The 12,233-nt window shown below is 40.0% G+C and overlaps 1 protein-coding gene across 1 annotated transcript; it reads right to left on the bottom strand.

Moving 5' to 3' along the window:
* Nucleotides 1-273: 273 nt before the first annotated feature.
* TRMT10A (tRNA methyltransferase 10A) lies at nt 274-11,887 on the bottom strand. Its single transcript, XM_042470296.1, has 8 exons — nt 11,816-11,887; nt 10,274-10,545; nt 9,131-9,293; nt 8,193-8,264; nt 7,358-7,432; nt 6,699-6,848; nt 3,269-3,374; nt 274-1,788 (listed from the first exon to the last, which is right to left on the bottom strand). The coding sequence occupies exons 2-8, from the start codon at nt 10,471-10,473 to the stop codon at nt 1,619-1,621; spliced, it is 936 nt and encodes a 311-aa protein (XP_042326230.1). The 5' UTR covers nt 10,474-10,545; nt 11,816-11,887; the 3' UTR covers nt 274-1,618.
* Nucleotides 11,888-12,233: the final 346 nt, after the last annotated feature.

The following is a 12,233-nucleotide window of genomic DNA, read 5'->3' as shown; positions in this document are numbered from 1 at the left end:
GATTCCTCTGGTGAAAAGGTGGAATATAAATTATTATTATTAGTAGTAGTAATATCTCAAAGTATTGTAATGTACCCAGTTTTGCAGTAAATCTGAATTCCTGAGAATGAAAGCCCTCCCAAGATGCAGTTTTGTTTGCATCTGGTTCTATGTCACTATAACCCAAAAATATGTACTTATGAATATTTAATAGTTAAAACACACTGCCCAAAGAATTAGACAACCAGCTTATTTTCTAAAAACCACTATGACAACAACTTGCTTTGATTAAATAATGTTTAATCATTCTGCAATAGCACTTAGGGTCCATTCTTGCATGAAGATTTCAATAGAAGAACACTGTAGCATAGCTTCTTTCTACACGGAAAATGACCTGAGAAATAATCCTAGTAATTTTGGAGAAAAAGAGAGGCATGTCCTAATAAACATGTAAAACTGGTGTAACAGAGTTGCAGAATGGACTGGGATTGTGAAAATACTTTCTCTCAGAAGGAAGGAGTTAAATTGCCATGAAGAACAGCCCTTAGAAAAGCTACCATACTAGCTATAAGGGGATCTCATTCAGCAAAAATGAAGAATAAATTTCAATGTTGAGCCTACAAGTCTAGGAGAAAATTTTATTTTTACATTCAAGATGCAGATAGGGTACTCAAACTGTAATGGCTCCTCCAACATATTGGAATTTGTCAAGCATTCATCAAACAGATGCCTAAAATAATACAAAAAATTACGTCAAAAGACAGAGCAGAGCCAATAATGAATGTGGAAAGAAGGACAGGAACAAATTAATACTAAGCCCTATAAAAATTCCAGTCAAGCCAAGATTCACTCTAACTAAAGGTATCTTACCATGGTCAAAACAGGAAATTATCTTGATAAACACAAAATTAAAATACTAAATATAGCAAATAAATATCAGCTTCCTTGGGAAACATAAAGGCCTTTTTTCATCTGCAATTTTGCTTAATAAAAAGATACTAAAAAGCATGTATTTTAAAGTGTGTACTTCAGACATGGCAATGTAAATTCAGTGCTTGAAATCAGCACATAAGCAATGCATCAGGTCATAACTTGAGGCAGGGTTAAAGTGCAATCTGCGGGATGAATGTGGCTATTTAAATAGTTTCTGTGGCCCCAAGAGTCCCCATGCCCCCAACTCTCCCACCCCTTCAAAATTTGGCCATGTCACATCCTTTTAGGGCATTCTGGGGTCCTCCTCACCTTTTAAAGGGCAGTTTGTGGCTTATATAGGTGTTTTCCCCAAAACATTAAATGTCACAAACAGGATTTTGCTCACTACTTGATTTGTAAGAGGAAGGCTAAAAATGCCTGAAATTATGGCCAGTAGTTTACATGCAAACACACATGCCCAGGCTGTAGGCACTATTAGTCATCTGGGGGCCAAAAATTACCTCACCCCAATTTTGAGTGGGGGTGGCAATGGAGTGTGTTCACACACCCAGGATTCTGTGGTGGGTCACCCCAAGCCTTGTGTGTTGCCCTTCCCTGCCATAAATAACACCACACCACAACAATGGTGTAGAATTCCTACACATTTGTCCAACTTCTGCCTCTTCTCATCTGTGGCTCTTTTACATACATGAACTTTTACTTGCACCTAGTCACTATCTGAGACTTCATCTTGAACTGTTTCTGAATCTTGAAGTACATGTACAGATTTATCCATTTTCTCATTTAGCGATTTGGCTCCTTTCCGTTGTGGCAAGACAGTGAAAAATGCCTCTTCCCAGTCTCTCTTTTCCAAGTACGCAAGAATAATTTCAAACACTGCAACCAAAACAAGAAAATCATATCTTCTTAAGAAAAGCATGGAAAAGATGAACAGAAGCAGGAATTTATTCAAGTTGCAAAACTACAGATGCATTTTAGTTAACAATATATAGCACACACATTCATACCAATACCTGACCTCTGTAGATCTTCAGTCACTATTAACAGAAGAGGTCAGCTTGAGGTTGTTGTTGCAAGTTTATTGTTGTGTGCCTTCAGGTTGTTTTCAACTTAGGGCAACCCTATCACGAGGTGTTTTTGGCAAGATTTGTTCAGAGGAGGTTTGCCTTTGCCTTTCGCTGAGGCTGAGAAAGTGTGACTTGCACAAGATCACCCATTAAGTTTCCCTGGGATGCACAAAGCACTACAGCTGTGCTGAACTGTAAAATTTCATAGACCATATCAAGCTACAATTCCATAAATGTACCTTTAGATACTGTAATTTACTGATATTTAAAATCATATATCATCTTGAAGAGATGAAAAAATAAGGACTAACAGTTCTAAACACATACCGTCAATACTAAACAAACAGGTTCAGGTTTTTTTACTAACATATATCCAATTTTTTTTAATCCTTTGTCTAATACAGTATTACGTTTACAAAAATCACAACTAGGTTCTTGAATATGTTAACTGGTAACTATTTGATCAGACATTGTAACAAATATAATTGGTGTGAAAAAGTGTGCTATACAGCATTACATGGACTGTGCTCAATACAGGTGAGGTTAAATTAATATATACAAGTTTTGGATTATTGCTAAAATCTAAAAGGCATACAGTTTAATAGGATATCAGAATTGTGACCATACATCAAATTAGTGATGGTATGTATCTCTAGAGAGCCAACGTGGTGTAGTGGTTTAAGTGTTGGACTACAACTCAGGAGATCAGGGTTCAAGTCCCTGCTTAGATATAGAAACTAACAAGGTGACTTTGGATAAGTTACACATTCTCAGTCCAAGAACTCCATGATATGTTCGCGTTAGTGACATAAGTCAGAAATGATTTGAAGGCACACAACAACAGATTTACCTCTCACATTTATGAACCTTGGAAATTAACTGGCAAAACCTTGAACAAAACACTCAGAGATCACCTGCAATTAAGTCAGTTAAAGACTGCTACACATTTATCAAGGCCACATAGATTGCCTATGTTACCCTGTGGGCTAAGTGCACCAACTGTGCTAAGACAAAACAACCATATACTACTCCTGTCATGAATGATTCAACTACTGTGGGCAAGGTTAATCAAGAATTTATGTGTGTGTAAATAGAAAAATACATCAAGCCCATTGAGAGAACAGATTACCATTTCCTAGAAAAAATACATATTCACAAAATAAACACAAATGTGTCAGAATTAAAAACAGCTAGGGGGATAAAAGTAATCATTACATATGGTGCTCTTTGAGAACATATGTTTAATATGCTTGTTCTGAGGCATTTACATTTCTCAACTTCATCCTTACCATGATTGACTGCCAGAACTTTCCTGCTGTTCATTTTAACAAAGATACCCAGTGGAAGTTGTGCGTGACGTATACCTTGCTCTTGTGCTCTTTTGTACGTGATTCCCTAATAACAAAACAAAAAAGAAAGTAACTGGCAATGAGATTTGTACATTACTTAAGTTTCACAGTAGTAGTAGTAACTAAAAGATTGGGAAACGGCTGCACTTTTGCGAGAGCTGAACAATGAAAAAAGTGGATAAAAAGAAAATCTATTATTTTGAGATAGGTGATGGGTGTGCTGAGGATACCATAGACAGCCAAGAAGACAAACATATGCGTCCTTGAATAGATCAAGTCTGAAACACCCCCTAGAAGCCAAGATGATCAAAGGTATCATACTTTGGCCACATCACGAGAAAGCACAATTCATTGGAAAAAAAATAATTCTAGGAAAGATTGAGGGTAGAAGAAAGAGAAATGGTTAGACTCAACTAGGGAGGTCACGGGCATGAATCTACAAGACTTCAGAAGAGCAGTGGACGACTGAGTTTTTTGGAGGCATCTCATCCGCAGGACTGCCATGAGTTAAGGTTGACTTGAGGGCAGTTAACAACAACAACAACAACAACCCTTCAAACAAGATGAACTTGCCAGTAGAGTTGGCATCAACAAATCACATCAGGGAAATAGCTAAGCAGAAATAGTTCAGAGTATTGACCAAGGTCCAAAACACACTGCAGAAATAATCCACTTTGAGACCGCTTTAACTGCCCTTGCTCAATGCTAGAAAATTCTGGGAACTGTAGTTTTGACATTTAACTTTTTGCCAAAGAGCTCTGGTATCACAATAAACTACAATTCCCAGGATTCCCTAGCAGAATGAGGGCAGTTAAAGCCGTCTCAAACTGGATTATTTCTGCAGTATATTTTGGACCCAATTCTTATTTCCTTCTTAAAATGTATATGAGCATACTACATAACAAGTAATTTGACCCAGTGCAATTTCATTCTGCCTTCTCATTTCTGCCTCCATTAGACTCATGTCTTTCACCAGTCTCCCTAAATCCATCAGCAGCTTACCCAATTTGCACATTCTAAGTGTTTTCCCTTAAGCTTGTGTCCAGTTTATCTACTTATGTTATAAACACTTTTGATAACAAACTACATTACTTGGGAGTTTATCCTTGGTTAGTTACTAGAAATACTACAGTAAATATGATTAAAAATAACAGAATCACAGAGGATGATCTGTTTATAGCTCTGGCAGCCAGAGACGCATTGCTGACACTGCTGTAGCTGTTTTAGGGATCATACTGCAGTGTGAGGAATGAATACAGAATTATCAAGTTCATACACAGAATGGTGATTGAGGGGAAGAAGTAAAGCCATCATGGAAAATGGTATACTACCGTCATACATTTTTCATGTGTGAGGAAATTCAGCATATTATAATTACTGTATCTACTCAACTGTAAGTCAACCTCATGTATAAATTGAGGGCATATTTTGGGGCCAAAATTAGAGATTTTGATATAATGTATAAGTTGAGGGGCATGAAACAAGGATGTAATGGACAGAGCAAAGTAAAATGCTATTTTTCCATCAAGGAATTCAGAAAGGCTAGAAGTGGCACCACAGCAGAGAGGGTAGAGGAGGTCGGTGCTTCTTTAGGGTGCTCCTGGGACATATTAGCTCTTGCCTTTTGCCGCTCTACTCAGAGAAGTGGATGGTTCCTATTTTGATAAGGGTTAAGGTACAATAATTACAATGACTTGTGAAACAGTTGATCCAGATTTTTTGGGTTGATTTTTCAACTAAAATTTATAGACTTATACACGGGTACATACAGTAATACATACAATCATGTATCAATTGTAATTATTACATGCAATCCATTCATTTGCCATGGTTGTAGCCTCAAAGGGAGAGAAGAGGCAGGCACAGCTCCACCAGGTCTAGCCCAGAGACAGAAGAAGAGCCCTCCCTCTATTCATCTGCCAAGTCCCTGGCCTTGAAGGGAGAGAAGAACCACTGGACTTGATCCCCTTCCCCACTACCATTCCCTTCTCTTTTTGTATAATGTAATGTCTTTTTAGATTGTAATCCTGAGGGCAGGGAACTGTCTAATTAACAAGCCACTCTGAGAGCATTTTTAATAAAGTATAAATACATCACCATCATCATCACCACCACCACCTCCTTCACATGGACCCCTCGGTATCCATGGGGGATCATTCTGGATTCCACCACCCCCGATACCAAAATGCACAGATGCTCAAGACCCATGGTCCTTAATAGCAGCACGGCCAGGCAGCCGCACTGTCATTAGGGACTAAGGGACTGAAGTCCCCCCTCCCTCCTTCCTTTCTCCCTGCTCCCTCCCCCTCCAAGGCTCCTGCTCTGGCCTGGTTTTGGGGTGGAGGCTGGAGCCCTGTCAGCTGGAGGAGGCCAGAGCTTGACTTATAGAGTCTGCCCACACCAGGCCCAGCACCCAGGACAGAGTCTCTAGGCTCTGAGACTCCCAGTGCTGGCTTTGGCTCCCTCTGACCGACAGAACTCCAGTATGGCTTCAGGGGCAGTGCAGAGGTGGAGGTTAGTGTCCCGTCAGCCAGAGGGAGCCAGAGCTAGCACTGGGGCTTGGGACTCAGAGCCTAGAGGTTCTGTCATGTGTGCTGGGCCTGGGTGAGAAGGGCTCCAGGACTTAGGCCCCAGCCTCAGCTCCCTCTGGCTAACGAGGCTCCAGCCTCCGCCTCTGAAGCCAAGCTGAGGCAGAAGACTTGGAGGGGGAGGGGGAGAGAGGAAGGAAGGAGGGAGGGAGGGAGGGAAGGAAGGAAGAGAGAGGGAGAGGGGTTCAATTGTCCCCAATGGCAGTACAGCTGCATGCACAAGCCACCATTGGGGAAAATGGTTTGCCATCTGTGGATGCTTGATTACCGAGGTCTGATCGTGTTGTTGTTATTATTTCACCATATACTAGTCTACTTTCCCAGTATTTCTCATTTTCTCTTTCTTTTCTCACATTCAAAAGGGATTTTTCTGGCAACTGAAGTAAGCTTTCATTTACCTCTTTACTTAGAGGACTGAGTGAGTCTGTTTCCTGAAGCTTATCTGCTTAAAATTTACTCTGAAGTATCTGCTTTGCGGAATATAATTAGCAACAAGCAATTTGCATTCTTAATGTAGTCTGAAGTGGATGGCTACTAAAAGAGGAGTAGAACTCTACTCCTAAAAAGTAGAATCAAATAGTATGTTGACAGAATATCTGCTGCTCAGTTTCAAAACATTCAATAGAAAAGTGACACAGAAATAACAGACCTACTATTTCAACCTGCTTTATATGAGGGAATAATAATTCAAAATAGCAAACAAATTATGTCAGCATCATCTAATTCAATGAGATTTCCCCCCCTAGTACATATGTACAGAATTGCCACCATTAGTGACCCACCTTATGATGATTATGATCCACTAACCCTCCAATGACATAGGCTTTGGACTCATCTAATTCATTCAGGACATCAGGCGAGTCTGATGTAAGATAGACAAGGTCTTCTTTCTTTATCAGTTCACTATACTGCTCTGATTTAATGTGGATATCCTATAAGACATAAATACATATAAAAATATCAGAAGAAGTAAAAAAGCCAAGAACTTTCAGTTGATTTAAGGGCATATTTCATCCCCATCCTGATTCTTAGCTAAGATGACCTAAACCAGTGATGGTGAATCTGGGAATCTCTATCTCAAAAGCTGCAACAAGGTCATTTTATAAATAACTGTACCCACTTCGGCATCACAATACAGTTCTCTTTTTCAAGGAAGTTAACCTTTACTTATAATTTAGAAATCCAATCAAACAAAAAGTTATCTTCTTACTCAACCACACAGTTAGCAGTTTAGATATGGAAGCAGGAAGTAAAGGATGGATGCAATCTAGTAAGGTAGCTGGCAATATGGAAGAGTCTCCATGACTCACATGTCTTCCCCCCCCCAAAAAAAAAGAGGGCTCAGATTTTCCCTTTTATTTAAAAAGAATTACAAACCCTTAATGAAGAAAATGTTTCTATGGCATTAATAAGTCAAAGCATACATTTAAGTAATTCATACCTTCCAGTTCACCCATCCTTTGTCAGTTTCGTTCATGTTGTCTTTCAGCTGACCTCCATGGCTGGTCAAATAAAACTTTGGAAGACAAAAAAGAAAAAGAAATGCACATTCTCCACAACTAATTTGTTCTTCTTGTAGTGTGCCTTCAAGCCATTTCCTACTTATAGCAACCCTAAGGTGAATCTATCACGGGATTTTCTTGGCAAGATTTGTTCAGAGGGGTTTGCCTTTGCCCTCCTTGGAGGCTGAGAGAATGAGATAGTCAAACCATGCTGCCTCTTGAACTAATCCATACTAGAAACAAAAAATCCATACTAGAAACAAACAGGTGGAAGCAGGACGCTCCACCAGAGATGGCTGCAATTACTGCGTTCACTTCAACAAAAGACTTGAGTAGGAAAGGTACTAACTGGGCTCTGGTGGTGGAAGCAGGAGGGAGAGGACAGGGGGTGGGCTGATTTTTTGGTGTGGGGCTGTCCTCCAGGCCAAGGCTGCAGACAGTCACCGGCAGCCACTACTGTTCCATCCCACTCTAGACTTCACTTTGAGTATAAGGGACAACAGTGGAGAAGCAGCTGTTGCCACCACAGCCGTTGTTCATGCAAAGTCTTGCTGTGAACCTGGTTGCACCATCTCCCTCCCGCTCCTCTCCGCAGAAGTGGGAGAGCCTGAACAATGCATGCCTTACAACCAAGATTTGCTACCTCCACTACTACCTGTCATGTTAGTGCTCAAAAATGTACAAATTTTGGAGCAGTTCAGAACTTTGGATAAAGGATACTCAGCCTGTATTACTAAAAGAGCCAGAGTAAAAGAACAGTTTGGACTGACATACCTGTACAGGATGGAGTGCTTTGCGATTTTCTGCATAACATCTCTGAATCTGCTTGTGAAGTTTCTTGACATCCTGTATATAACACAATTTGTTTTTATATTGTTCTTCAGAGAAAGCAGCATAAAATGCTTTAACCAAGAGATTCAGAGAGACTCTAAAGAAAGAGAAAGGAAACTTTTAACCAATGAAGGGTTTAAAAAAAATAGAACATTTCTTTTGGGGAAAGATATATTAAGTCACTATAAAGAAACTATGTAAAGATTACAATTACAAAAGTATCAGCCCCACCATCACTGCAAGATGTTACCTATCCAATATTGGTTCACCAAGTTGAAAATCATAACCCAAACATCGTCAAACTAATCTACAAATCAGCTAGGGGAAAATATCTAGGCTGCAATCCTGTCTATGATGAAGGTAAGGTTCAATCGGAATGGGACTATTTTCTGAACAATTATGTGCAGGATAGCAAAAACTGCTGCGGGTTCACTGTGACAATTCTTTCTACCATTGGCATAAATTTCTTTTCCACATGTTTTAACTCCCATTTCTCATTAAATAACAACAGAAAGGACAACAGAAATGTTTAGCCCTAGAAAAAGCTATATGAATAATCCTATATTTGTTAACCAAAACATGAGACAAGCATCCCCAAACCTATCAGACATTACTGGTGCTCACTAAGCATCAGTGTTAAATGTTACCCACATTTACAAAAATGGGATTATTCTATCTCACTTTTAATTTTATTTTGCAGTCATATTATACATTATCAGAACAGACTTACCAACAGTGGATACTAAAACCCTACTTCATGAACACTTTTAACACAAATTAGGCTATGAAGCAATGTTAATCTGAATTTACATCTACTTATCGCTAAAATAGCTTAATTAGAGTATCCTGAATATATTGATGTTAATATTATTTTCATTCACCTTTAATTCCATTAAATTGTCAAAACTGCAGTCTATAATAAGACGAAGCGTACTGGGAACCACATTCCTACGCATGCGTTTCCTGACACTTCCTTCATTGCTTGAATCCAGCTGAGACTGACGCTCCAGTTTTCTCTTCAAGCGTTTTTCTTTACGTTTCTGCCTGAAAGATTTTAATTTTTAAACAGCCAAATATCACTGCATTATTTATTGATAAAGTAGATACAGTCAGCCATTAGATCCAATGAAGTAATTAGTAAATATGATTTTAAAGAAATGAAAATGTGTGGTTTAAGTTGTAGTCAGCCCTCCACATTTGCTGGGGTTTGGAGAGCAGGACTTCCACACAAGTGGAAAAACTACAGATAACTCTAGGCCATCCCAAACTACTGTATATTTAACACATAGAAAAAAATGCATTCCGCAGATCCAACCCATCGTGGATGACTCTGAGGCAGCACAATTCCTTCACAAGGTAGAAGCAGATAACAGGGCTTGCCACCACCTTTGCAGCTGCCCTGTGCCATTTTTAATAGGGACTTACAAGCCTTGCCGCACATTCACAGGTTTATGTGCACCAAAAGGGTTGTAATGCCATACAGGGGAGACAGGCAAAGGATTCAAAGAGAGGGTGATTTAAAATTCATGAAGTCTATTGCTACTGTGTTAATCATATTGTGAGATTGAACCACCAGGGTTAAGTAGCGTCAAGGCATGTTTTCATTCTGCACCTGACAGAGGCATAATAAGCAAGATTTAACACAATGAACAACAATGAACAAGATATAACAGACACTCCTCAAATCTGGGCCTCACCTCACTAGTAATCCAAGAAGGTATTTATCTACTGTTTCATTTGTTCAAATTGCTAATTTAGCACAATACAATGTCAAAAAGACATACATCTTTGGAAGTATCTTCGAACTTTTTCATCATTAGCCTATTTTTCAGCTCAGAAAAACTCTATGTTTCCATAAACATGAGTTCTCTTTAATGATGGAAACAGGAAAGAAGGAGTGAGTGCATGCAACTGTGAAGTCCACTTCTGAACCCCTTCTTTAGTAAAAATGTGCATGGGGTACAACCTGAACCTGCCGAAAATTTACAACCCACAGGACCCACCCTCCAAGTAAGAACTCATACTTGCGCAAGTCTCTCTGTTCTTCCCATTGCTTCTGTTTCATTAGTTTCTTTCTTTGCCTCTTTGACATAGCTTCAATATTCTCCATCTTTTCTAGTGCTGACTCCTTGGTTTCCGTCTTATCCATGTTGTATTTAATATTGTCTTCCACATCAGTAATCTTGGTTTCCCTAAGGGTTTCCAGTGGCACTCCTGATGACATGGGCCTTCTAATTATCTTCTTGCCTGAAGGTTTTACAGACTCTGGGCTTGATTACTGCACAATTTCTCAAAGCTGTGTAAAAAATACAACATTTAATATTGTTTAGAAGAAGGCCTGTGATAGATTCACCTTAGAGTTGCCATAAGTCCGAAACCACTTGAGGGCCCACAATACAGTAATGGAAGAAATTCTGAGACACTACAACAGATCAAATTACCAGTCCTTTCACGTGCCTTCACACAGCTTAGTATCTTCCTCACCGATGACTACGGTCCAAAACACACTGTAGAAATAAGACAGTTTAAGACTGCTTTAACTGCCCTGGCCCAATACTAGGGAATTCTGTGAACTGTATGAAGTTGAAGGCTTTCATGGCCGGCATCCATAGTTTTTTGTGGGTTTTTTGGGCTATGTGGCCATGTTCTAGAAGAGTTTCTTCCTGACGTTTTGCCGGCATCGGTGGCATCTGGCATCTTCAGAGAATGTTTGCCTGGAAAGGACTTGGCTATATATACTGTGTGACCTGGGAAGGCAGGAGGGATTTGCAAGTGTCTTGTTCTGTTGCTAATGGCAGGCCTCAGGGTGGGAACTGTAGTTTTTGAGACATTTAGCCTTCTCTCTCAGAGAGTTCTGGGACCACAATAAACTACAATTCCTAGGATTCCCTAGCACTAAGCCAGGGCAGTTAATGTGGTCTCAAACTGGATTATTTATGCAGTGTGTTTTGGACCTACTTCCCTTTGAAAATCCTTAGATGCAGCCTTGAAACGCTATTGAAACTCAAAACGACTTTCTCTTTTCAGTGATCCAAATCCAAAGATAATTAATCAAAATAAATTCTAATTGAACTTAATGGGGCATAAATTAGTGAAAACTAATTTGTGATGTCAGTGTCAAGGGAACAGATGCACAACATACTTTCTTTAGATCTGACTCCAAGTACAGTATTTAGAACTGAAATGAAAAAAGAACCTAAAGAAACATTTTGTAAAAGTATGATGTCCTTAGTTTTCAGATTATGAGCTTTATGGAATCTTATTAGACTGATGACTCTCTTCTTTGTGGTTCAGTGAGGCTTAAGATCTCTCTGGCCGAATATCCTAAATGCCCCTGCCTAAACTACAAGTCCCAGAATGCAACAGGAGGCAGTCCTGGCCAGGTTTTAAGAGTGTAATGCAATAAGGTCCATTAGGTTTATTTTTCCTTCGCAGAAGTGAACTCTGGTATACAAATGGAACTGTCTGGTCGGGGGACCATATAAGAGAGGATACCACTCCTATGGCTACAAAGACTTTGACAAGAAGCTTCTTCTTCTAAACTTAGGGTTGTCAGATGCTCCTACCTCCAGCGGTCGCTCCCTCGCAGTCGCCAGCGTTCTCTCCCCTCGCGCGCCAATGGCGTCCACAGCGCGGCGCGTTCTAATGACGTCACCGCACTTCGTAGCCACGGTGACGCAAAAAGAGCTCCTCCCCCTCCCCGCCTAGTCTGCAGGGTTTTCCCTGGTGCGACTTCTTCTTGGCCAGAGTTTTTTAAAGGAGGTGTGTTTATGCTTGAGCCAACAAGGAGGAGTCAAACCCTGGTCTCCAGAGTCGTACATAGTCCAACACTCAAAGCACTAAAGTCCAAAGCACACACTGGAGAAATAATCCAGTTTTGACACCACTGCCCTGGCTCACAGTGCTTTGGCATTCTGGAAATTGTAGTTCCCTTGAATTACATAGCATTGAGTCCTAACAGTTAAAGTGGTGGTCAAACCGCAG

This window comes from Sceloporus undulatus, chromosome 5 (assembly GCF_019175285.1).
Source record: "Sceloporus undulatus isolate JIND9_A2432 ecotype Alabama chromosome 5, SceUnd_v1.1, whole genome shotgun sequence".
NCBI classification, from domain to species: Eukaryota; Metazoa; Chordata; class Lepidosauria; order Squamata; family Phrynosomatidae; genus Sceloporus; species Sceloporus undulatus.
Note: the sequence above shows the minus strand (reverse complement) of the source record. Positions and strands in the feature narration are given on the sequence as shown.